The sequence below is a fragment of the Pterocles gutturalis genome, unplaced genomic scaffold (assembly GCF_000699245.1).
Source record: "Pterocles gutturalis isolate BGI_N339 unplaced genomic scaffold, ASM69924v1 scaffold11369, whole genome shotgun sequence".
In the NCBI taxonomy this organism is placed as follows: domain Eukaryota; kingdom Metazoa; phylum Chordata; class Aves; order Pterocliformes; family Pteroclidae; genus Pterocles; species Pterocles gutturalis.
The window spans coordinates 12,104-39,996 of record NW_010128255.1 but is presented as its reverse complement, the minus strand read 5'-3'; the positions used below and the strand labels follow the sequence as shown (position 1 = coordinate 39,996).

The window sequence follows — 27,893 nt, the reverse complement described above, 5'->3', positions numbered from 1 at the left end:
GTTTCAAACTGAAAACTAATGATCCATTTAAACTACATCTGTATTGTAATGTTACACCAGCTTTTTAAAACAGAATCCCAAACATTAAAAGACTAAGCATTCTGAAGATTTAAGAACTGAACAAAAATGGCAAAAAAAAAAAAAAACAAGGCTTTTTGTCTTCCAGAAAATACACTGTACAAAAATCTGCTCTTTTATTAGTATGCACTTCCTCACTTGATAAAGCAAGAAAAGCTTGTAATGTAGTTAAAATAACACATTAATTTCTTAAAATGTTATTTCTCAAAGTCCCGCTTAATTCTTAAACACCTTGTAACCTGTTTAGGAACAAATATTTCTATGAAAAGCAACATACTGCAATGTAAAAAAGTAATATAACTGAATCCTTAAGCAGTTGGGAAACTGGTTATGGCCATATACTAACAAGAATGACAGCAGAGGAGGGAAACTCCTCTCACACATACAACCCAAACATGGGTAGCTAGATCAAAGGAAAACCGACCACTATAATCTTCAACCTAAAAAGCTTAAAATATTGAAAAATTGCAGTGATATAAAAAAAACCTCAGAAAATTACGTACTAGTACAGTAGTCAAGTAGTTTCATGAAGCAGTTGGTTTTGTGTGTTAAACATGACCAGAATATATCTGTGTTGCGCAATGATAATCCTTTTACATAGCAAACACTATTTTCATGATTTCTATCAAAAAAATAAGCAATAGACTATACACAAAATGTCTGGATAAGGAAAAATAAATCATTACAAGATTTTTGAGCTTTTGATTTTCCAGATGATGTAATATCTGTGTAACAGTGGATAAACCGTTCAGGCAACAGCATGGTTTTAAAATGAACTACATTCCTTTTAAAAGAGCATAAAGCCAATCTCACTTCAAAGAAGATTTCAAAATTAAACCAGTATGGTACTAAATACTGCTGATGTGGTTGCATATTTTTACTCTGCAGACACAAGCATGTGAATTCATCTTATTAATAAGCTGACCAAAACTTGAGTACCTGAGTCTTAGTTTTCATGCTTTTTAAAGGAGCCGCTCCTCCTGGTGATACACCTTTTAATTCATCCTTTAACTTGGTAATGCTATTAGTCAAAATTTCCAGTGTCTTCATTATTTCTGCTTTGTCTTCTGACTTCATGGCTTTATTCTTCTCCAGCTTTGAAATCAGCATCTGACAATTTGGAAAAAAATTTTTTTTTTACTTAGCAACTGCTATCACGGATCCGTTTTCCAGTACTTATTACAACTAATGGAAAAACAGATTATTGCATTTCTATTGCTGTAATCTTCAAACTCAACATATAGGGCTTTTAACACCTTATATTAAAATCTTTGTCTGAATATCTGATGAATTAATCTGCTAATGAGCATCTGATACCTCCATGTGGATAGATTTGCTCAACAGACTTAAATTATTTCGAAATTTTTATTCAACTTAAATGACATTTTGGCCTTTTTCTCCTGCTACGCCTGAGCGCAGTCATGCATACTTTTCTATATCAATCTCTCTTGTTCTTGTCAAGTAGAACCCTCAGGCTTTCACTGCTTCCAAAAAACATATGCATGTTGCACCCAAATTAGGCAATTTCAACTAAAATTGCACCTAAACTGTGTGAGTTTGTAATTAAGTAAACACACAAGACAAGTTCAATTAAAACTCTAAACTTAAAATAATGGGATAATACCATTCTAAGAGAAGACTTAGTTTGTAGGTCAGTTTTGTAGCTCATGGCTAAAATTCTGAAATACTTTAAAGAAGTGAACTGAGACTTTACAACTGAATTGCTGACTTTCTTTAATGCTACCATCTTACCTTTTGTGTTTCAATGTGCTTCTCCAAGATTTCTTGCTTCTTTTTTCTCACATCTTGTTGAAGTCGTAATGCTTCCTAGAAGCACAAAAAAAATTACAGAAAGTTTCTAGATTTTGAAAAATAATGTCAGAAGAATAATATACTATATCTGACAACTGTCCAGTAGTAACTTACAATAACATAGAAAAAAATAGTAACAGAAACTCAATGTACTAACAGGTAATATTTCAAATTCTGTTTTGGAAAACAATGCACACCAAATTAGTGAAGGATCCAATGATCTTTCTTAGATCTGTGTCAGGAAGACTTCATTATTACTTATGTACAAAGTAACCACTCGCATAACTTCACTGAAAGTTGAAAGGCAATATAACACACTATTGCAAGAGGTACAACATACAAGAGTTTAAATATGCAAAAACAGTATCTTGAAAGCAAGTGTAAATCAAGTCCATCAATTAAAACACATTCTCCAGTACATTTACATGCAAAAAGAAAAGAAATCATATCTTCTAAAATAAAAATGTTACCTAAAGAAAACCACCTCTTTTGCATCTGAACACTACAACCTGGAAATGACAAGTACTACCACTCAATCTGCTAAAAACAGAATCTTGACATGGCAACGGGCAAATCAAAATTAATTGAAACTGATAAATTTGTGACATACTGCACTCAGAAGAAGCAGGAGGAGATGCCACAGCTGCTGTGCTCAGCTCCTACTAATGCTGCTTGAGGGAAAGCAATTGCTTCTTGCTCTCGGACACAGAATGGAGAAGTCTTAGGTAGCAGAATACTTGCAGAAAATAATTAAGAGCTTCGATATCAATACATTTAATGGGATAAAAGAGAAGAGGTGGAAAACGATTTTGCACCTCTATATCACCGATCAACTGGAATCAGACTGTAACCTTACACAAAGAGCGTAAACGCACAACAGCCATAGAAAGAAACAGTAATAAGGTTTCTGTATGTCTTCCCAAATACTGACAAATTCTGCTGCATTAAATGTTAGTTTTGCAATACAGGGTGCAATTATGTTTCTGAAGGGAAAGGGAAGATAAGACAAGGGGATGAACGCTAAGAAAAAACTCGGGAGACAGGAGGAAAGAAGGGAGCAATTCCCACAGAAACATGTTTTTCCACAAGTACTAGTATATAGTAATAGAAATCTCTGAAAAGAGGAAGGAGAATAAGAGCACATGAAAAAAGAGCCAATCACTTAGCAGATCTTCAGCATCTTCTCTCAAAAAAACCCCTACAATTGGCACGATGAGGCAATTTTATTACAAGCTTTTTGCCACTTCACAAGCACTTAGTGTCTTAACTTGAAAGGTAAAGGTTTTACTTCTGAAAAACATGTTTTAGGGGACAACTATGAAACGAAATCCCCAAATTCGAAGTGATTTATTCAAAGTCTGGACCAATGACACAACTAACATGCAGCTACAAACTGCTATTTCAAATATATTAGACATTGGTTACAGAAGTTTACCAAATCTTTGTTTAATGGTCATATTGCTTTCAGTACTTATGTTCACATCTAGCTTAGTATTGAACTCTTAATTTGAAGTTTGAAACCAGTAAGATAAACACTGTCCTATATTTAGTTTTTCTCAGTTACAAGACTAAACCTGAAAAAGGACCTTTACTGGGGTCTTCTGAAAATTCTAAGCAAGCTGGAATGTAACTGCATGACCCAATCAAGGCTAAATGCATTTTTGTTGAACTTCCTAACACTAACAACAACCAAAAAAAACCCAAAAACCCCACAAGAAAAAAAAAAAAAAAACCACCACCAAAATAAACCCCTACTACTATCAAACCAAAAAAAATGGATGCAGGAGAACTATATTTCGGAAACAATAAAATGCAGAGTCACAGAGTTCTCAGTTCTCTCAAGTGAAGAGACAATTTTGGTCATAAGTACAAAATACACGAAGAATAAAGGCCAGTTTAAGGAGAATAAAGGCCACTTCCAGAAAGGTTTAGGAGAGAAGAATAGTGACTATACTATACTCCCTTCTCACAATAGACAATTCATGCCTCAGCATGGAGATTCTGCTTCCAGGAACGTGTTTCACACTTTGAACTTCTAGAGAGTTTTAAACCTGCTTACACTGCCTGAACATACACTTAAAAAGGAACAAAACAATGCTGAATTTTCTTGTCCTTTGAAAAGAAACCATTATAGTGAATTTGATTTTCTAACTAGCTTCATTTATGCTCTTGAGATGAATACACATAGTGCACTATCCCTAGTGGTCACAAGTTCCCAATCTAGGTCCATTTTATAAAGAAGCATATTTAATTTACCTGTTTTTTCTTCTGTGCTTCATTAGAGTCTAGCACGGAAGTGGAAACAACAGGCAAAGATTTCTGTGCTGCCTTCAAAGCAGCAGGGTTGTACACAGTTTTTGTCAAGCCAGTAGAAGTAGATAAAACCTATAGGAGGAAATCATTTTATTTTTTTTGCCAGTGAATTTCATTTTTTTTTAAAAAAAACATGAGTGCTTAAAAATATATAAGCGTCTTTTCTTTTGCCTGTTTTGATGACATGGAATATAAAAATTTGGTGTAGCCATTATATTTGGAGTTGCTGAAGTTAAATAATTTTTAAAGAGGCAGCACCAGATCAGATATATAAGATTCATAAACATCAGATTATGAATCCTTTCCATTGAGATTTCAGATGCACTTCCAAGTTTCAAATATCTAAATTTTTAAATATTTGATCATAATTAAGGAAACAGAAGACTGATATTTTCCCAAGAATAACTGAAGTTTTCTGGTTTTGTTTTGATGTTTAAAATACAGTTTTCCATGGCTGTATGAATTTTTCCAAGCAAAAATCCAACACAATTTTAGAGACTAAGGTCCAAAGTAGATACAACAGTTCCTTTTCATATGCAGTTTGTGCAAAGTAGAGCTTGCACTATCAAAAAGAAGTAGCTCAAGTATAGGGAAGTCTTCAACATCATACAGCAAAGGAAGAGACTCCTATGTCTCGCTGTTCCCTTTCCTACATTTGTAATGAGGTATTAAAATTTCTCCATGACTTACTGAGAACACAGTTGTCTGCTTTAGAACCTCTCTACAATATACCATGTATATCTCCACAACACCTGAAGGTTTGGACTATTCCATTTTCTTATCACTTTCCTTAAAGGACATTTTGGCCATGTTAGTATTGAAAAATCCATGGCTAAGTGCTGGAGATACAGGCATGATCTTGGCCACCTTGTTAGCCAAACACAGCAATTATGCAACTGGTATCATTTCCAGGAGCTTAAAAATACTTCATATATATGTGGAAAAATAAAAGATGCATGCAGAGTCTATTGGTCACCATGCACTCCATAAAACAGACACCATGCCCACCAACAGGAGGAAAAAAAAGAGACAGCTAAGAAACATCAGAAAGACAGAAAAGATCAAGAGACTGGAAGACTTTACAACAGCAACGCCTCATACAAAAGCTTTTCACATCACTGTGCTACTTATACTACTTCCCACAGTACAGTATTTTCTAGAGCAGGCAGTGCAGAGAGAACAAAAAAAAATTTAAAAAAATCAAAGCATGTTATGGGGTATTATAAAAGCTGATATAAAATGCTCTAAGCAGGCCATTGAAAAGGAGACGAAGGAATTTTTTTTTAAACTAATTGAAGTACATTAACACATGCACATCCCAATCATAATAATTCCTATTAAAAAGTAGCTTTAGGACAGACTACATCACAAACAAACACAAGGACCAAGTAAAGACAAATTGACACACTCCTTTTGCCCTGAACTGTCTTCATGGCAGAGTGAACCATGCTTCCTTATCTCTTTTAATATAAGAAGAGATGCCACAGCAGATGTACCTGCATCAACTAATATAGAAGAGCAAGAAGCAACGAACACATTACTGTCTCCTAAATTTCTTAATGCTATTCAAAAGAAGGAACAGTGTGAAACACTTCACAAGCTCATAAATTGGTAGTCCCTATACAGATCTTAAAAGGCCTCACGATGACTGTTTCATCTTTTCCTCCTGCTCTTCGAGGAGCATAGCTATCTACTTTCTCACTGAAAAGTTCTTGTCAAACCCTGCACTCAGAAGCAAAAAAAAACGAAAACAAAACCAAACCAAACTAGGACATGACATCTACATTTTCTGACAGCTGTCAATCTTTTAATGTCCAATGGTTATAGAGTTTTGTCACTACATACTAAGCAAGGTATTTCCTTGTAAAGGGACAGTAGTAGGTAACAACAGGTCAAATCAAGTTTCAGAACCCTACCAAAACTGCCAAAGGAAACTGCTGCTTCACAACCAATCCACTAAACAGCCCAGCAGCTGATCAAAATCAGTCTGTACTATAGAACAACACAGCAGTAAACTATTTTAGCATTAATTTACTCTTTTTGTAGAAAAGTGTTTCAGGATAACTCAACTCTTACAGAATGAGGGGAAAAAAAGTATTTCCACTCAAACTGAAGCACACTTCCTATTTCTAAAGTAATTATACAGTGTGTATGTAAAATGCAGTTCAGTAAGATATTCATCTGCAACTAACTTAGGGCAATAAGAATGCAACTAATCAAACCAAAACCAAAATATAGGCAAGAAGCCAAGATCAGAGCATTTGGGTCGACTACTCAGCTTGAAATGAATCTAAGAAACATCCTCTGCAATTAAAACTCAACATTAAGTATTGTTACCTTTGTATGCTAAATACAGCACAGTATCTTTGGAGTGAATTGTACTTGTTAGATTCCACTAAATGCATTAACTGCCATACTGTAAGGGGGCGAGGGTGAAATGCAGGGAATGCTTCGTTCATTATTCCCAATAGAAAAGATATGTACCTAGGCAGAGGAAACTTGTTACTGGGTAAAACATGCTGCCTTTCAACCAGAAGTCTTCTCAAATGAATGTTACGAACACTGGGGAAGCCTGTCTCCTAAGGTGCTAAACAGATCCAGAAACATTCATCGTGAACTTTGCTACTTAAGTAAACACATCAAAAACTTTATGTTCTGAAAGTTGCAACCACTGGGCAAAATACATAATTTAGAACCACAATTCAGATGCACCTTTCAACCTCAAGTCTCTTTGTCCTTTCTATACTGATTAATTTCCACTTTTATCTTTTCACAAGTACTGCAAATTGTAAAAACCAAAGAAGAGGGTAAATGTTTACAGCATCACCTCTTAAGGGACACAAAAGCACAAAAGCATTTTTATAGAAAAACTTCCCACAGATTCATATGTAGGGTCAAAATGTATTTATTTTTTAAATAAATTTCTGTATTATTCTAACAACTCATGATCCTGAAACATACCTAGGTTTTTTAATGACTGAATAAATGGAACCTACTATATTAAAACAAAAACCCACTGAAGAGCAGCTTCTGTCCTAGCATGTTCTAGTCTTCTTAAAATCATTTAGCCATCTGCTAAGCTGAGTTTCAATATTATACTTCATAAAACTAACCTTTAACAAATAACTTTATCCTAGTTATGAAACAAACAATATTGACACGAAGGGTTTTATAATAAAATTAATTCTACTGAAATTAAATGTGAGAGGAAGAAAATATGAGACACTGTCTTACCTTTTCAGTTGTTGGAGTAACTGGCTTTGACACAAAACCCAGTCTATCCTTCACAGATAATTTAGTCACATTCTAAGAAAACAAAATAAAATTATAGTTCAAACATACTTTACGAATATTTTAGTTTCATGTGTAATTCCAAATCTTAGGAATTTAGAAAAAAACATATTTAACTAATAAAACCATAGACATTTGAGCAACAATACAAGAAAAATAATATTAAAGCAGTTGATAAAAAGAATTTTAGCTATTTGATTTTACAGTTAATATACATCTATAAATAGACTGGACAGACAAAGAGAAAGCCAAATTTGGAATCAAATATTATACTACGTATTCCTTGCAACAAGTCCATGACATGCTAGCTGGCAGTGGATTACCTACACTGGCCATTTTAAAGACACTTCAGTTTTTCTTTTTTATAATTACCTATTTGCAGACATCAATTACAGAAAGTTGTCTTGTGAATTTAAACTACAAATGTTTCTGAAGTGTGTTGGTCTTCCTTTTCAAAAGTAAAACTAAAGCAGCATCATGCTTACAATGAAATACTTCTAACACAGAAAAATTTAAGGCTATTTTTAATGGGAGTTAACATGCCATATTCTGTCATTATTTATATTGGTACTGTGGTTACATTCTTCTTTGTATTAAAGGTGACATATAAATACTGAAAACACTTTTAGAAGCTGACCACTGGTTTTAGCTGTTTAACAGATATAGTACTAAAAAAAGGACAGCTTTTAGTTCTTTGGATAGGAGCCAACTTTATTTTGAAATCTGAAATCTGCAATTTACCACAACATAACTGAAATATTTTCAGCTTTTTTTTTTTTTTTTTTTTGTAAACTAAGTAAAAAGCTATGATACTAAAAACTAAGTACCATGCTTGGGTAAGAAAGACAAGTATCACTGCACTGAGGACAACTTTAATATCAGAACACCACTCACAATCAAATCAGATGCACTTATAAGTAGTAAATATGTACTTGCACTATATGAGTAACCCAGATACATTCATACACTATGGAACCTATTACAGAAAGAAAAATGTGGAACTGATTTTTAGACTACATACATACCTGAGTGACTTCTGTATTGGCACTCTGTGCTTCTGCAGGTTCAATATTACTTGCAGGTACCGGACCTAATCGCTCCTTGACTGATTGTTTCACTACCGGTAAACTAGGTTGCTGAACTAGGGGTTGTATTACCTGTAACACCAACCCACCCCCAAAAAAGCACATCATGTTAACAACAAAAGGCTGCTACATACGTAGTTCAATAAATACACAATGAAATTGCTGCAATGGCATTTAGATTTACACTTCCTTTCTATCATTCAAGAGCTTTTTCACCTGATGCCAAAAAAAACACTTTGTGAGATTTATGATGTTACACTACCTGTTTTCGTTTTCCACTTGCAGCTCACAGAAGTGATCAAACGGTTCTGATCTACTTCTGTTAATCAAGTCTACTTAGACTATCTTAATTTCCACCTGTTAGAACTGAAAAAAAAAATAATAAGCTTCTGATTCTTTTCACTAATCTTTCATCATCAGCCATTTAGTTATGGAAAGGCAAAATACAAACTTGTATCATAAAGACTCTCACTTTTTGCAGCAAGATGTCACTTGTCATCTCCTATGTATTTAACTTGGACATAAAGAAAGAAGGATATGGGGATGTGCAGCCATGGGACTGAAGAAAAAGAAAACAAAGCAGCTAATCTTTGAACCTACCATGGATATGCCCTGACAGCAAACACCTTGCCTTTTTTTTTTTTTGACAAAAATATTATACACTTAAGACAGAAAAAGTATGCTTCCAAGCAAGCTTCCTGTCATATTTATGACCCTCAGGAGGTCACTTATTCCATTCCTCTACTCCAGGGCAAAGTCAGCTACATCTAAGCCATTACTGACAGTATCCATCTATCTACTTCTTACCGATTTCCAATGAAAGAGGTCCTATCACCTCTCTAGGCAAAAGTGTTTCAGTATCCTTTAGCATTAGAAAAATCTTTCTTAATATCTAACCTGTCTCCTGTGTTCCCTTTTAAGCCCAGTGCTTCTTGTTTTATCTACAACAGGTGGAGAGCACAGTATTTCTGCTTGCTGGCAGAAGTCTTTTATTTGGTGATTGATTATGGTTGACTCCCACCATCTTTACTAAGTACTTCTATTCCTTTCAGAATTTCCACAGTTAAAAATTTTCCCATCTAATCCTACTAAGGGAAAAGCAAAGGCCAAGAAACTGTGCATGACCAGGTAACACTGATGGGACAACTTAAAAGCCAACTGATTTTACATTGAGGAAAAAACAAACAAACAAAAAAAACCAAACAAAACAAAAACCTGTCTTTAGTGCCTGACACAGAAAAAAAGTCTGTCTAGAAACCACTATAAATACAGGTGAAATGAATTCAGCTGTAATTAATTAATGCACCAGATATCTTAGACAAAAATTCAAATACTTATAGTCTATGAAGTAGTATAGAGTTTCCATACTACTTGTAGATATGATACCAAATACTAATTTCAATATAAAGGGAAGTAAATACTCATGCTCCTGAAAGGCTTGTGAATAAAAATACCTGTTTTTTAATAAATAAATAAAAATACCTCAACAATTTGTGTTATATTTTGAGATAGAGGAAGATTAAAGCATTGATTAGCATTGCACTACTTTCCTGTTTAAATTTTTCTTGTCACTGTGTGCCCTCTATCGCTCATAACACACTACAAATTGTAGTTTCCTGACACATGATGAGAGGCTGTCCTTTGTGAAGCAGTAACCCTTAATACTGTCATCTGGTGCCAAGGGGAATTCATTCTCAGACCCCAAGACTATTTACAATTGATGTTTCACAAAATAACTAATACACAGATAAGATACTTGTTTAGAAATGCAGAGTTAATACTCCAAGCTGGAAAACATAATCAGCAAATAGGCTGATGTCAGTAACTATTCAAGCTATCCTTCTCAAGAGAGGTAATGACTGTATGAATGCAAATAATATACTCCACTGCCCTCTTCTGGCTGATCAGATGTAAATCAAGCTTAGAAAATAAATACTATTTTGCACAGCACAACTTCAGATCAAGCATCAATGATATTTACTAATTTTAATCCAAACTCAAATCTAAAGGATGATAATCGGGAAGAGAGTAAGACAGGTGTCCTTAAAACTGCATTTTTTTTTTTTTTTTTAGATTAAAAGCTGGGTATTTGTTACAAAATGAGAGAAAGGGAACTGTTACCTCAAGTGCCCTACAGCAGGATTGCTATGGAAAGCCAGGTCATTAGTTCTGAATGATGAAGACATACACTACTCAGAGAAAGAACGAATTTAAGAACTTAGAGGATTCTTTCAATTGCTGCTCTAACAACTCATTTGTTCATTATACCAGTAAACAAATATACATGAATGTTTCTTCTACAGAGCCTGCCTTGTATTTTCTAAGTGTAGAATGTGTTGTTCCATACTGACAGCAAATCCAACAAAGCAGGATACACAAGTATTTAGAAGGACTTGCTGCACCAAGATCTGGCTGACAAGACTATCCAACAGCCTACATGACCTCAGAGAATCCAAGCTTCCCCTTACGTTTGAGTAGAACCACTATGCCTGCCAAGAAATCTGATTTGGCTGGCTGCATGTTATGAATTTAAGCTCCGTAACAGTAATTGCTGTTTCATAATCTTTGAAAGCTGCCAAGCCTACTATGCACATGACATCTACTAATAGGTGCTCCACTGTGCAATTCAATCAAAAAAGTAGACCAGAAGAGAATAGCTCAGTTGGAAGGGACCTACAACAACCATCAGATCATTTGAGGGCTAGTCACAAGTTAAAGCATGTTATTAAGGGTATTACTCAAACACCTCTTAAACACTGACAGGCATGGGGCATTGACCACCTCTCTAGGAAGTTTGTTTTGCTCTCTGACCACCCTTTTGGTAAAGAAATGCTTGCTAACATCAAGTCTGAACCCCCCACAATGCAGCTTTGAACCATTCCCACATGTCCCATCACTGGATACTGGGAGATCAGCACCTCCCTCTCCACTTAAAAACAAAGTGTCCCTGATTAGTTTCTACAAAATTAGTCTCTCTATTGCAGCTCTTCTCTTACACTGTTGAACATGTCTCCTCTCTCTCTCCATCTGTATGTATATGTATCTATATATATATATATACATATGTACCTTTGTGTAGAACAAATTCTACTGCTACTTTCAATAGCAGTATGCATGCTCAACAGGAAAGAAAAAAGCAAAAAAAAGACTGGAAAAACCAGCACCTTTTGGAAGAAAACTGAGATAATCTCCCAAGAAAAGGAATGCAACTCCCCTTTCTCATGCTCACCAGAAGGGGCAGAAAAAAAAGCCTATGCTAGTTAAAGCAAAATAGATCTTACTTAGCACACAGCTTTTCAAATCTTGCTTCACATGAGATGGCAACAGAGTGGAATTCTTTGTGAAACACAGAAGGGCTTTCTTTAAAGACCTTCAGCCTTATCTTACTAATCAACTCCTGAACTTTACATCTGAGGTCAAAACATCTAGAATTCAAGAGTAACTTTTGAAAAACAATTACATGAAGTATTAATTTTTTCAAAAGCACTTTGTTTACTCTCTATAAACTTTTTAAAATATTTAAAATATTATATTTTACATAACAATCTAGATAGAATAGACACAGGTCCTCTACCTTCTGTGTGGTAGTTTGGATTTGCGGTGCACTGCCTTCTCGATGCCAATAAACCTTAATAAAACGATTATTTAATACTGCTTCTGTACTTGATATAGCTTTCTTTGCTTCCTCGTGTGTGGCAAACTGAATAAGGGCACCTTCTGGATCACCTTGATATGCCACCTAAGATTTAAAACAGAAGAACAAAACTTACTGCATGTAGGATTTTCATTTGTATCTCGATTATCATAAAACAACTAGCTTCAAGGTTCAGAAGCTTACAATTTAAACCCAATATGGGTCAGCAGATAAATACTTCTTGTTCATGATTCTGTTTGAAAAGCCTGGTGTCAAGAAGAAACCTCGAGATTAAGCTGATAAACTTTAAGAATAGATAAAAAAATCCAAAACAGAATGAAGTAAAATACCTAAATGGTATTTCTAATTGCAAATATGGGTAGCTATTTGAAAGACAAGGAAGCATCACTGAAATAAAGAAAATTGCTACAAAAAGTACTGGGCTCAGTTAATAAATGTCCTATCTAGTATCAGAGCTAAACAAAGTTAATTTTGGTTTTCCTCCTTTGAGCATTAACATACTATTTTAGACACCTTCAAAGGACAAAATCATACCTTTCAGAAGAAGAGCATAGCTTGCAATATCTATCTGCATATCCATCTGTCTCTACACATTCACACACAGTTCTACTTGCCTTACTCAATCATACTGCCTGCTAATACACTCATATTCTTAGGCAACCTATGGAAAGGCTGAAGAAACATTTAAGAGCGATTAAGAGAGATTTAAATTCCCTCAGTCTTCAGACAGGCACAGGAAGTTTATTTTGTGCTGTATCATTACACATGAACACCTTCACCTCTTCATTCAACCTCTCAGTATAAACAAGAAAGCATACATCAAAACACCAGCTTTTGAAACTTGTTGATAATGAAACATGATGAAAGATCAGACTGAGTGGATTAGAGACTGGATACGAAATATTTATGTTACACATACAGCCAGCAATATGTAACACCAGCCTGAGCTAGGACTTAGTTCTTTGAATCTCTTTTGCATCTTTCTCCAATTGTTTCCTTACTCTGTTCATAAATGTAGGTCACTCAGATACAGCATGAACTGTAAAATGCCATTACTATGGGACTAGAAAGCAATTATATCACAGGGACTGGTTTCTGGGTGAAAAATACAGGTTTTTTGTACTCATAATTTATCTCAAAAAGGAGTGCTTATGATATCAGATCCAAACTTGAAAAAAGGGGTGAAGGAAAAACACTAGCAACCAATTTTCAATGTTTCAAACAATGTATCTTGAAAGTCGTCTCTGTGAGGAAAACTTGGTTCAAAATCTAACAGAAGACTAGAACATTTAATTTCTCCTTCTACAATGACAATTCCACTAAAAACAATGAGATCATGTTAAAGAAACAAGTTAGGAAAACAGTAAGAACAGTTTCAGGGAACCAGTTAAAAAAGAATTGGCATTATCCTTTTAGCAACTACCCCTATCATTAAGTCAAAGCACACTGCCTTCTCTTCATTGACTCTTACCTGCAAGTTGACTAAGTTTCCAAACTTACTGAAGTGCTCATTAAGTTTGCTGATATTGTTCAGTTCTGGGGGAACCTTCCTCAATTCCAGTTTCGTATTTTCATTTCCAAACTGCACCTTCTTCTGGAAACCTGGACTATTTGTTCTGTTAAAATTTTGCCTGCAACAAATGAAAACCAAGCCAGAAATCCATAGCAAGCTAGCAAGCACAATGTTAAATTACATACACTTAACATAGGAGCATGTGTGGATGAGACACAGAGAGAAAGATCTGCAGACTTCAAAAAAAAAAAGGCAATTTTAGAAAAGTGTAGGAGAGTACAGCACACAGGCCCATACACCTGCAGTTTTCTCCACCAATACTCTCAGTGTACCTCAGCACATAAATCTGCAAGATAACTCACAATAATTTGCTTGTGTCAGTTAAGTCCCGACTTCCACATCGCTCCTTTCCAAAAACTATTTCTCAGCTATTCCATGGAATTTCCCCACTAACATTTCAAATAACTCACTTCAGGGCTCTCTTCAGTCCCAGTAACCTCTTAAAATCCCTTCCAACCTTTTGTCACCCAAGTTATATCCGTACACTAAGAACTGCACCCTAGATTTTATGTCAGTACCATATCTGGCAACTCAATCCAAAATAGCAATTATGCAATTCACATTTCAAAACTAAAACCAGTCATAGAATCACAGAATGGTTTGCGTGGGAAAGGAATTTAAACACCATCTAGTTCCAACCCCCCTGCCATGGGCAGGGACACCCTCCACTAAACCAGGTTGCTCAAAGCCTCATCCAGCCTGGCCTTGAACACCTCCAGGGATGGGGCATCCACAACTTCCCTGGGCAACCTGTTCCAGTGCCTCACCATGCTCCAAGGAAAAAGTTTCTTCCTAATATCTCAACTAAATCTACTCTCAAGCTTAAAACCGTTAGCCCTCGTCCTCTCACTACACTCCCTCATCAAGAGGCCCTCCCCATCTCTCCTGTAGTCCCACTTCAGGTACTGGAAGGCTGCTCTAAGGTCTCCCCAGAACCTTCTCTTTTCTAGGCTAAACAACCCCAACTCCCTCAGCCTGTCCTCATAGAGGACATGCTCCATCCCTCTGATCATTTTTGTGACCCTCCACTGGACTCGCTCCAACAGGTCCATGTCTTTCTTATGTTGGGGGCCCCACATCTGAACACAGTACTCCAGGTGGGGTCTCACGAGAGCAGATTAGAGGGGGAGAATCACCGCCCTCAACCTGCTGATCACTCTTCTTTTGATGCAGCCCAAAACACAGTTGGCTTTCTGGGCTGCAAGCGCACACTGCCAGCTCATGTTCAGCTTCTCATCAACCAACATCCCCAAGTATTTCTCCTCAGGGCTGCTCTCAGTCATCCCTAACAACGATTACAATGCAGCTTCACTGTTTCTGAAATCATTCCAGCTGTCAAGGAGCAGATCTTTGTATCATTCAAAGCAACTTCAGCTATCTCTACATTGCGTTTGAGAGAAGACGGTCAAAGACAGAACCCTCTGTAGTGCGATTTACTTTAGTACAGACAGCTTATTCACAGGTTAACTTGCTTACAATTTATATAGATTTATGTATGTCTTGTATTACAGAAAAGAGCTCCACAGAATTCCAACTATTAATCCAACCTCGTGTTAATGATCACTCACTTGTCAAACCAAGTCTTCTTTGTAGGAATTCCACCATCACCTGCACCAATTGTTCTTTTCCTGGATTCAGCATCTACCACTATTCTCATACTACTTTTATTGGGAGGCTTTTCTGTAAACAAACGAAAATATTTTTTTTTTTATTTATTTTCTGTGGCTTTGATTGTAAAAAGGTATTCTGCTCACACTGAATTTGCATTGAAAAGTACAACTGTTCATTTTGAAATTACTATGATCCTTGTTGAAACTGGATCAACTCTTGGTCACAGACTTTTCTTCTTAACTATCAACAGATGCTGTGACAGATCAAAGCAGACAGTATTTCTGTCACAGTAACATCTCACATAAAGAAAACAACAGGTGTGACAGAAGGCATCTGCCTCAAGAAGACTGCATGTGGCAATTCACAATGTCCCATGCAAGACTCTGAGGCTCACACCATTTCTGCTAACACCTCCATTTAGCTACCAGATGGCACACACAACAATGCTTGTGATAGGAAATGTACAGTACTCCAAAGCACTAACACCTATGAATAAGATTTAGGGATGGGTTGGGAGTGTGTCTTGGTGAAGAACAGGAGTCACATTGGGCGAGTTCTCACTGGAAATACACCAACAGAAACATAAGATTAAATACAAATACAGAGAAATGTAAACAAATCCACATTAAAAAAAAGTGAGTTTATCACTCCGCCTTTCTCATTTTGTATGCTGCCGTTTACTTTTCAGGGCCATAGGAACTACGAGGTTAAGATCAGTCACGCACAACTGTCTGCTACCAGACAAAAATGACTCCCCTCTCTGCAGCAAAAATCAGCCTGTTACAGATGACTTTAAAAAATACAATGCTTTCCAGTATTACATTCTCTGAAAACTGCCTCAATCTGCATTAGTCAGCTAAACTAAGTAAGCATAGCTTTGAGAGCGTACCTCTGGGCGGTAGATCCATATCACCTGATGTAAGTCCTATCAAATTTGGTCTTTGGGCATGTACTCTATGTCTATACATAGGTCTTGAAGTATTTGTTATACTTGGAGCTTCTGGATTATAGCCATCTGTGTCGTACGTTTCTGGTAACAAAGAAATTGTCTAATTAAAATAAACTGCAGTTAAAACCCTTAAGGTATCAAATACAATATTTCACTTAATTATAAGATACAGTTACAATGGAAGAGTGTAACAACTCTCCTAAGAAACTGCCGTGCCAAGTTTTCTGCTTAAACACAGTGAAAATATTATTCCATTGTCAAGATCCACATTTTACATGCAAATTTTACTTCTATTCTGAACCAAGTTAGAAAAAAGGTGTTAAGTTACTGTTACGGTCTAAAATGACACAGACTTATTCTCACAAACTATGAAATTATAATCTCTAAAAAGTACAGTACAATATGAATCAATGTTATTCTATTTAGCAAACCTTGTGGGCAAAGCCTCAGTACTACACCTGCTGTAAAAAGAGAGGGTGGAGCAGGAGGCGGCTGGTGATGAATACCCGTTGTAACAACAGTAGGAACTGAGCTAGTTGCTGAGTTTGGGGGAGCATCCATGCCAGCAGGCTGCAATGGGGGAAGTGGAGGGGGTGGTCCTGCCAAAAACAAAGGAAAACACTGCGTTCATTTATTATCCACTAGACTTACATTACACTCAACTCACAATGAAAGTGATCTGAAATGTTTTTAAGGCTATTTAAAAAAAAGAGGGTGAGAGAGTATGTATCCAGACATGATGCTGCACCATTCATTCATATGAAACCATCCCCACCAGCAAATGACTCAGAACTTAAGATTACAGAGAAAAGTATTTGAATAGTTTAACATTTCTCCAAACACCCTTCTATAAGCAAAATTTAATTGCTAACCCAGTATTTATCTTCACCAACAGAAGATCTTTATATCCCTGTAAAACCCCCTCAAAGAAAAAAGAATCTATTTTTTAATAGTGTATAACAAAAATATTCTATGATGACAATAACTAACTTGATTGAAATTATTTTTGCAAACACCCAAGGAGAAACCTACAACTCTGTCAGAAAGTCAAAGGGATCCTTCTTAAAACTGCGGGGTTGTTTTGGTTGGTTGGTTGGACATTTTTTACAACAGGGTAACATGACACTTTCAGAACTCAGCAGTGAAGCCTGACCTTCAATTTAATCATTGGCAAAACCACAAAAAGACACTAAGTCACATATTTGGACTTTCCACACAGATCTGGAAACAGCTGGTGAGGCAGAACTGATCACCCTAGCAAAACAGTTGCTCTCAATACTAATCACTCTCTATACTAAGTGACATATATAAATTAAATTCTTACTTAAGTCTACTATCAACCAGAAATGAAAACAGCTTAAGAAACTTACAAGTAATCTCAAATATCAATTATTCTTGAATAATTCTACCAAGTGGCACATCTAAGTTAATTAAAAAAATAGGAATAATCACATAAAAATAACAGTTTTTAAACCACACAAGGGAATAAAATATTAAACTACTATTTTATAAATGAGGGGCTGGCCCGCAAGTCTTCACGTAATTTTTAGTGCTTGAACCAAAGTACTTTTCAATGAAAGAGTAAAACAGCTGGAGAATTTTCTTAGTTAGAAGTTTAGTTTCGAAATTATTTGCAAATTACATTTTCAGGCATAAATCTTACATGGTCATGAATTCTCATTAATGTTAGTATTTCAACTGAAATGCCAAATGTCTGTTGTTTCCAGGATTTTCCCTTCTAACAGTAGTCACTTTCAGAGAACTTTTCCATAAAACCCAAGGAACTGAGTTTTGCCATGCCATGCTTTTGCTTAAACACAATTAGAATATTACTGCATAGTCAAGATTCACATTTAACATGCAAATTTTACAACAATCAATTCTGCAACAATTACCATAAAAACCAATCATTCTGGGGTAAGCTATGCCATAGCAGAGCATACAACAACTTTCTAAAATATAGCTGGCATTCTTAAAACAGCTTTTTGCACTGTACACAACCCAAGTAACACCCAGGCTTTCCTAACAAAAAAAGGGTTTTAATCTCTTTTAATTACCTGTTACAGGTGGAAGACTAGGTGGTAAGGGGCCTGGTGGCGGTACTGGAGGTCTAAGGTTAACAGGAGGAGGACTCAGAATTGGAGGAGGGGGAGGAAGTCCAGGAGGAGGTGGTCCTTCGACAACAGGGGGTTGTGCTGGAAAAGGCAGAATGCCAGGAAGATTCACATCTTCTACCACTACTGGGTCGCTTCCATGATCAAAAGGGCACATATCTCCTCTCATACAGAAACCCTTTTCTGAAACATCAAAACCAAAAAGAAATGTTGTTAGCATTCAGCAGCTGTAGTTTGATTCAGAGTAGATATGAGATTTTTTATGTGTAATGCAACAGTTTGTCAATTAAGAGCTTCACATGCCAGCAAAAATTTATATTAGAAAATGAAATTGACCGTTTATTTTAAGAATCAGCCCACAGGAAGAGTGCAGCAACATTCTAGCAGAATAAGTACAGGAATTAGATTTTTCTTGAAGAATTAACTCTGCACTGAATTGTAACAAACTGTGAAAGCAAAGAATGAAATCTGGGTGTCATCACAGTAACAAAAATACAGTGCTTCTAAGTCAAAGTGCAGATACTGGGATCGAGAAACTCAATTGAAGTTTATTAAAATTCCAACATGAGAAAATTCACTCCAATTATTTTTTCTCTTTTGCAATTATGTCAGAAAGAATTAGAATATTTTGCTGTAGATTAATGCGACTATGTAAGAGCAAAAAACTTTTTTATTTAGATATGTATGTATTGTGTATGTGTATGTATACATACATATGTAAATACAAAACGTACATATATGAATAAAGATGAATATGCATTCACTTCTTTTCTTTTACACGCAATGAAAACATTAGAGCAGCTGCAGAAGAAGGCCATAAAAACGATCAGAGGGATGGAACACTCTCCTATGAGGAAAGGCTGAGAGTTGGGGTTGTTCAGCCTAGAGAAGAGAAGGCTCTGGGGAGACCTTACTGTGGCCTTTCAATACCTAAAGGAGGCTTATAAGAAAGACTGGGACAGACTTTTTACTTTTAGTAAGGCCTGCTGTGATAGGACAAGTGGCACTGGTTTTAAACTAAAGGAGGGTAGATTTAGACCAGATGTAAGAAAGAAATGTTTTACAATGAGGGTGGTGAAACACTGCGACAGGCTGCCCAGAGGGGTTGTAGATGCCCCATCCCTGGAAACACTCAAGGTCAGGTTGGATAGGGCCCTGAGCAACTTGATCTAGTTGAAGATGTTCCTGCTCATTGCAGGGGGCCTGGACTAGACAACCTTTAAAGATCCCTTTCCAACCCAAACAATTCTACCATGCCATGATTACCTGTTTAGTAACAGCCTCCACAAAAAAAAAAACACCCCAATACAATACAATGCAATATGGGGGAAAAGTTCAAAACTCCACTAAAACAGGAAGAAATCTGACTGTCCACTTCCTCAAAACATGATGCTAAAAAGCAGTCTGTATTACCTCCTCTTTAGGAAGAGTTATAGAACATATAAATTGTAACACATTCTGGAGAGGGCCAAATAGAAAATGTGAAAGTGTAGACAGAGCAGTATGTTGGAACCAGCTAGCCACTGGAGAGAGATGAGCTTAAAAATGTAGAAGAGACAAACAGACATAAGAAAAGCAGATATCTACTGAGAGATTTTACTAAGAGTCAGAAATGTGAAGGGGAAAAAAAAAACAGTAAAAATTTGAGCACAACTATATCACAATTTTCCAACACATTACCATTTGCTTCATACTCACAAATCAGAAATAATATGCTGCTATAGAAGACAAGACTGTGAAAGACACAAAGTTTCAGTGTCATGACTGTAGATTTTATTTCAAAAACATACCAGCCTTCACATTTTATTCCTTTCTAAAAAACCTGTAGAGCTGCGAGACCATGACACAATGGTCTGCAGCTCAGCTTGCATTATAGAATCATAGAATGGTTTGGGTTGGAAAGGACCTTAAAGATCATCAAGTTCCAACTCCCCTGCCATGGGCAGGGACACCCTCCACTAGACCAGGTTGCTCAAAGCCTCATCCAGCCTGGCCTTGAACACCTCCAGGGATGGGGCATCCACAACTTCCCTGGGCAACCTGTGCCAGTGCCTCACCACCCTCACTGTGAAAAATTTCTTCCTAATGTCTAGTCTAAATCTCCCCTCTTTCAGCTTACACCCATTACCCCTTGTCCTCTCACTACACTCCCTCATCAAGACTGTCTCTCCATCTCTCCTGTAGCCCCCTTCAGGTACTGGAAGGCTGCTATGACGTCTCCTCGGAGCCTTCTCTTCTCCAGGCTAAACAACCCCAACTCTTTCAGCCTGTCCTCACAGGGGAAGTGCTCCAGTCCTCTGACCCATTTTGTGACCCTCCTCTGGACCCTCTCAAACAGGTCCAGGTCTTTTTTATGTTGGGGGCCCGACATCTGAACACACCGCTCAAGGTGGGGTCTCACAAGAGCAGAGTGGAGAGGGAGAATCACTTCCTTTGACCTGCTGCTAATGCTTCTTTTGATGCAGCACAGGACACAGTTGGTTTTCTGGGCTGCAAGCGCACACTGCCGACTCATGTTGAGCTTCTCATCCATCAATACCCCCAAGTCCTTCTCCTCAGAGCTGCTCTCTATCCACTCTCCGCCCAGCCTATATTTGTGTGTATTAGAAGAAAACTTCAAAACAAAACCACACTTTCACAACTCTATTTACTCCACAGTATTGCTGTGACGTACACTGGCAAAGCTATTCTTCACTAGTACAACTCTGCCAACACTTTAGAGGTCAGCCTCCCATTTTCTTTACTTTACAAAAAAAAAAAAACGTACAATACTACTATTCTAATCAGAGTTCTGAATGTAAACTGGCCTAGACCTTAAACTAGTCATTGTGGTATACAACAACAAAAAAAACTCCTCAGAAAAAAAAACTCTAGGGGGAAACCTAAACTCTTCTGAGCTAACAGGTTGACTGGCTGAATTTAGCTAAGTCACTGCCAACTGAAGCAGCATCTTGTGTGGATTTCAGCATAAGACATGAAAAAAATGACAGCTTAAGATACAGACAAGCACAAAAACTCACCCCATTTTAACACTTAGACTGAAAAAAAGGGGTTAACATGAGTCTGGGAAGCTGCAGCTCTAGAGTTTTCTAGTTAAAATTTTATCACTTAGGTAGGATGGAATAAAAAAAATGATGAGGTCAGTACGGTGATAATCATTGTCAAAACTATCAAATTCAGTACTTGGATTCAACATGACGTAAGACAGGAAACCTGTGTAAAACATAACTTTTTAAATATAATTTTTTAAATATAAAATATGCTACGTTTCATCTCTACAAAATAATTCTAGTAACTAAAAAACTATACAAACACTAATAAAAATATTTAAAAGAAGTGGGCTGAAATTTGTGTTCAAGAATTGTGTAATACAAAATGCACAGTATTAGAGGAGATCCAGAAAAGAAAGGAAAATTACCCCAATCTTTTCAGAAAGGGGCCAATCATAGCTGAAGGAAGCAACTGAAAAATATACAGACTTACCATCATAATCTCTACAGCGTTTCTTTGGCAGCGGAGGTCTTCCATAGGAGTTGTGGTCCAGCTGCTCTTCATGGAACTCTGACCAGCTTTCAGTAGTGTTATTTCCATGATGAGCAGGAGCAATAACAGTAATAGTGCTGCTCAGTGTAGGGACAGGGTAGTGGCCAGATGAAATATTTGTCACAGAAGAAACTGGAGTATAATTGTTCTCTAGTGGATCTGTTCTATCCATATCATATTTTGGCTTTCCCAAATCCCTTTCTGTAAAAAACAAAACAAAACAAAAAAAAACACAACCCACAAACCATCAAAATAAATTTAAAAAAACAAACAAACAAACATAGCTGTACTGGATGATTCCTTCTGCACATTTTTACCAGAAACAGCCACTAACCTATTTCAGTATCTTTCCTGCACATCTCTTCAACTGAAAATATAAAAATTATAATTGAAATGTTCTACAGGCTGCCCAGGGTTCCTGTAGAGTCATCACCCTTGGAGTTATTTATAACCCAACTGGATAGGATCCTGAGCAACTTGCTCTAGTTTATCTGCTTTGAGAAAGGCTGTTGGACCAGATGACCTTCAGAGGTGTCTCCCTACCACAATTATTCCATGATTCTACATTGCAAAGGTTTAATCTGAAAAATAATAATCTTAAAAGTACATAGTCAGCCACTGGGCTATTTTAACAACAGCTACACACACAATAAAGCAGAAACCCTATTTAACTTCAAGCAGAGTACATCTTCTACAGTGATGCATTTATTTTAAAAACTTCAGATAGGAAATTATTCTGAAAAGGGAAGCAATGGGCAAGAAAAAGGTAGCCACCACTTAAATACTATAAAATCAAATCTCTTTGATGTTTCGAGACACTATTATTGTTATATCTGTGCTTTGCTTATCTTCATTTTATCTGTATTCAAATGCCTATATTTAACCACATGCAAAGCTTTGTCACGACTGGAGAAATAATAATAGTTGACAGGTGTGGAACGCTCCTGGCCAGATACACCAGTAACGTGACCTTTTCTTGTGAATACATACAGACTATTCTCTTAATTTTCTGGTTTTACCACCAAATAAACAGGAAGTATCCAGATTAAGACAGCAGAGTTCTGTCATGAGGTAAACTGGTAGACTCAAACAACCCCACATTAAAGGAACGTTAATAAAAAAAGTCTTAAAGAAGGCTGATGCGTGTGGGTAAAACAGGCTTTTTTAATGTACTTAGAAAAAGAAACAAAGCTTTCTCAATAAAATATTGTCTCTAAAATATTCCCATTTTATGTAAAGTAATCCTTAATTTAAGATTTAATCACATTGTAATCTTCTAGTTAAACTGCTGCATGCTATTTAACTTGCTCATTCCTAAGTTGTTTGGAAAATATCTGCTTACATATTTTCAGGAACTGTGCATTCCTACTTTTAAGGCTGAGTTAGCAAGGCCCATTCTACAGAAAGAAAAATAATACACAGGAGATTTAAGCCATACTATTTTTTACCTCTGCATTGCTTAAAACAGAATAAAGAGATTATAAAATGACTGTCAATGCACTTTTTCAATTTACCAGTAATAATGGGGGAGGGGGGGAGAGGGCAGAAAGCATTCTTTTCAGCTGAAGAAATAGCTTTGTTTTTAAAGAATCTTAATTCAAAAAACTCCTGTACATAAGCCTTAAGTCCTATAGATAGGCATGCAAACACAAATATTTACTGTAATAATTTCAGCCTCTCCCTATGACACCAAGAAGGCGACAAGACAAAAATAACAGAGCTGTACAGTTCTGCCTGACAAGTCATTTGCTGCCAAACAGGTAATTTCTGCCAGTTCCACCTCCGTAGATAGGTATTAATTTCTTTATCTTCCCAAACCAGACTCTGAGTTTCCTAAAACTTAATGAAATGCAATTAGCTTGGATTTTTTCTGCCTCCCCTACAATATTGCTTAGACATGGGCAACACTGTCAAAGGTATTAAAGAAGAATGGAGGGAAAGAAGGGAAAACAAACACTGAAAACCATCATATAAGCCTCATTTCCAGAGAAAACCAAGCTGAATTTGAACAAAGAAACAAAAACAACAGAGGAAATTTTGGTACATCTTGAACATAGTGTTTAAGTTTAGCGTCTAAATTTTGTAGGCAACATTCACCGTGATTTAGAGAGCAACTGTTGGTACCTCTGCTTCGCGTTCTGCTCCGGCTTCTGGTCCGGTCTCGATCCCGATCCCGCAGTCTCTCTTTGCTCCAACTTCTACTTCGACTCCTGCTGTAGCTCCGACTCCTCCCTCTTCTTCTGTTGTATCGATCCCTATAGGAATCTCTTCTGGGAGGATTTCGGTCATAATCTCTCTTCCGAGAACGTTCATCTTTCTTCCTTTCATCACGGCTTCTAAACATGTAATTTTGTAGGTTAATTACAAGAATTATGAAGCCATAACTTAAAAACCTAATTACCATTAACAACCTCAAGGAATGGCAATGGAAAATTACAGAAAAGCTGCAAAAGGAATCTAGCTATGGTCATTCCCTTCTTCTTAGAAGACTTAAAATTTATTTGCTTCACACATTTTACTTTCACCATCCACAGGATTTTAAAATGCGTGTAGAATACTGTTTCTGCCCCATAGGGCACCTTCCCCAAGTGGAAACACTAAAAAGGTAACAGTTACTGAAGAAAAGGCTTCTAAATTAAAATTATCACAATTCAATCTCAATAATGAACCGTGTAACTGTAATGTAAACCACAAATATAATACAAAAATTATTCATAAAACCCAAAAAGTGACAGTTGTTCATAAAGTAGAGACAGTTTACACTGTCACTTACATACTCCTAATTTAACCACATATACATAAAAATCTTATTTTTAGGCTTATTAGGTGACCATACAGAAAGGAAATATTTAATTTAGTAACACTGTAAAAATCCAAATCCATCTGATTACTGATACAGTACAAGAGGTTAAGCAGAATTTATTACCTGGTATCTCTGTAGCGAGAACTTGACTGAGGAGGGCTGTGATTTAATCTTCTAGAAAACTTTTTCTCTCGCTCTTCCTCTTTAACTATCTGAATTTAAAGTATATATACATTAGATCAAAATGAAAGTAGAGTATAAATGGAGATTTCTGCATAATCAAATAAAACCAAAAAATTCCAAATGCTGAGCTAAGTCAGCAATAACACTGAACTGAAATATTTCTGTGTCTAATGCATTTAGATAATCTTCATAACATACTACATTATTAATTATTAGATTATGGATTTTTGTCTGCCTGTAGCAAAAGCGGATGTATTTTCAGTGTAGCACAATAAGAACTGCTTAAAGAAAAATCCGTAACGAGGTGGAGCAATAGATCTGGGAAGACATGAACACTCAATAATTGACACAGTAAGGTCATCTCTTCATGAGCAGATCAGCTGGTTCAGATCACGTTTAAACACTTTCGTGCAGCCAAACCTAGGCTTCTGTTGAAAAGGAGAAACCTACTCTTCTTTTCTGGCTCAAAGAAGAACTTAAACACTTATATCAGAATAAGGATGTTATCCATTCATAAGCATCTGGATGAATGAGGACTGCTATTGGGATTTATGCCAAATTAAAGGATAGCGTAACTAAAACAGCAATCCTGAGCAAAGCACTGATACAGGTTGTACTGCAAGTCCTACACTACTCAGTAACTTTATTTACATTTGCCTAGCCAGAATAATTTTGGATTACCTTCGAATCACCCATTTATGTCTAGAAAAATTGTGCACAGGTACTCAACGTACTAGGCACGAATCTGCTGACATGTTTTAATGATAGTCTAAGTTTGGTACTATTATTAACAAACAAACAAACACGATTAAGTTGAACTACATAAGAAAACTATAGGAATGAGGAAAAAAAAAACAAATTTAAAATAAAATCAATGCTCACCTCTTCTTTTTTTGCCTCTTTTTCCTGATGCTGAAAAAATTCTACTTTCAGGCTTCCTGACGATGGTTGTTCTGGTGGAGGTAGATAGCTTTTTGTATTCACAGCATCAAACAGTTTTTCCACAAAAATCTGAGTTTCTAAAAGTAAAGAGTGTACAAACATCCATTATTCAAAACTTCAGTTAACATTTACTTTAAAAATAAATAAATTTTTTAAAAACCCAAAACACACCATTCACCAGAAAGTTAAAACAACAGAGTATTTTTTTAAATACTCTGCTAATTTTATATTTTAAAAGGACATTTACAGAGTCAAGAAACATGTCAATAATAATGATGTTTCACAAATGTTTTCAATCCTTGAATTATTTAATGTCTCTTAATAAAACATCTGGAAGAATATTTCTGGAATATATACAAAGCTCCAATACTTCAAATTCTGGCAACAACTCTTAACATCCATAATTTTCTTCCAGGAATACTAATAGACACAAACATGCACATATTGTGCTATAGACCTGTTTTTTAAAACAAATTATGTCATGAATATTGAATTACATACTTCAAAGTAACAAAGCTAATAAAGAGATAAATGCACAATCCTATGGTAAAAGATTGTTTGAATGACAGACTTTTCATTCAAGCTTAATTGTTACGACAAAAGACCATACCTTTCTGAAGAAACACATCCAGCTGATCAACACACAATGCCTTCAGTTCCTTTTCACTTTTATCTTTCTTTACCAAAGCCAGAACGTATTTAGCTAGAGCAGATGGATCTGCATCACATCTGCAAACAGATTAAAAAAAAAAGGGGGGGGGGGGAAGCAATTAAATTACAGAAGTTAATGTCTGAAACTATGAACAATACATACAGAGGACGAAAGCCTTTCCTACCAAAGCAACTGAAAAACACTCAGGTATTTTTTCAGACAGAGTCCAGATACCTACGATCACTAAGTATCACCTTTTTTTTCCAGAGAAGTAATTTCTTAGAATATTTCCAGACAATATGCCACTGAGCACTTCACAGTAAACTAGAAAGAACTCTTTAGAATGAAACACCCCCAATTGTCTAAGTTTTAAAAACAACTACAAATATAACAAATACTTCCATAATTTCACAATGACAACATCATTAATTCTGCTTGTAATACTGAGTAACTGTTATTGGGAAAAGTCAGTTTAACTAATTACAAATTAATACCATGATACAGCAAAAGCGATCTATGCTATGAAAAAATACAGACTCTCAGAAAGGCTCTTTCTCTTAAATATGTTTTTAAAGAATTTTATCACTACATACATATGAACACCATGAACAGCAGATTAACAGAAAAACCTTGCTTCGAAAGCCTAAGAAACAAGTGTTCATACAATATTATCATGGCCATCTCCCTAAGAGGTTCACAGACAAGGAAGTGAAATTTAGGGGATCATTATCCGTTTCAGACATCTAAATTAAATCTAAAACTAAGTATGGAGCACTTCAGTGTAGAAGCTGACAGTCTTGTTCACAGCAACTAAGAACTTAACAACAGAGTAAGCTGTATAACCACATTAAGTCGAACATTATTTAATATAACTGATATAATTTTATTACGATGTTTCATGAACAGTAATCTACAACAAACTTTGTAGCAGTGTTACAGAGTAAAACCTGCCAAAGCAAGTGAGAATACTGCAGAAAACCATTTCACACTTCATAATTCAAAGCCAGTAACTAATGAAATGGTGAGACACTGGTTTATCAGGCAGAACAGCAGCATCTTCTTAACCATTTAATCCCATTATTTAGCATACACCAAAGGAAGACCTCAGTCCCCGCAAAACCAGGTGGGATTTAACACACACCCACTTGTCATGTGGTACAGCCACAGCTAGCTTGTTTGGGGGGTGATCAAAGTTAATACTAGCGTTCTAAAGAACTACAACAAGAGAAAAATTGCAGATACATCGTAACTGTACATTGTCTGACAAAAATAACTGAGAAATAGGTAAA

The 27,893-nt window shown here is 36.2% G+C and overlaps 1 protein-coding gene across 3 annotated transcripts in view; it reads right to left on the bottom strand.

Annotated features, from left to right (window-relative positions):
• RBM26 (RNA binding motif protein 26) overlaps positions 1-27,893 on the bottom strand; it is a 58,792-nt gene that overhangs the window by 18,802 nt on the left and 12,097 nt on the right. The window contains exons 2-17 of one of the 3 annotated variants that reach the window (XM_010079552.1): positions 26,563-26,681; positions 25,893-26,029; positions 24,951-25,039; positions 24,149-24,360; positions 21,965-22,225; positions 18,425-18,664; positions 16,826-16,966; positions 16,308-16,448; positions 15,376-15,487; positions 13,706-13,865; positions 12,154-12,318; positions 8,520-8,651; positions 7,438-7,509; positions 4,147-4,275; positions 1,831-1,905; positions 1,018-1,188 (exon numbers count right to left, since the gene is read on the bottom strand). In XM_010079552.1, coding sequence (XP_010077854.1) covers positions 1,018-1,188; positions 1,831-1,905; positions 4,147-4,275; positions 7,438-7,509; positions 8,520-8,651; positions 12,154-12,318; positions 13,706-13,865; positions 15,376-15,487; positions 16,308-16,448; positions 16,826-16,966; positions 18,425-18,664; positions 21,965-22,225; positions 24,149-24,360; positions 24,951-25,039; positions 25,893-26,029; positions 26,563-26,681 — 2,356 coding nt within the window. Of the gene's footprint in view, positions 1-1,017; positions 1,189-1,830; positions 1,906-4,146; positions 4,276-7,437; positions 7,510-8,519; positions 8,652-12,153; positions 12,319-13,705; positions 13,866-15,375; positions 15,488-16,307; positions 16,468-16,825; positions 16,967-18,424; positions 18,665-21,964; positions 22,226-24,148; positions 24,361-24,950; positions 25,040-25,892; positions 26,030-26,562; positions 26,682-27,893 lie in introns of all 3 variants that reach the window. The other 2 variants (XM_010079551.1, XM_010079553.1) reach the window with 2 other exon arrangements.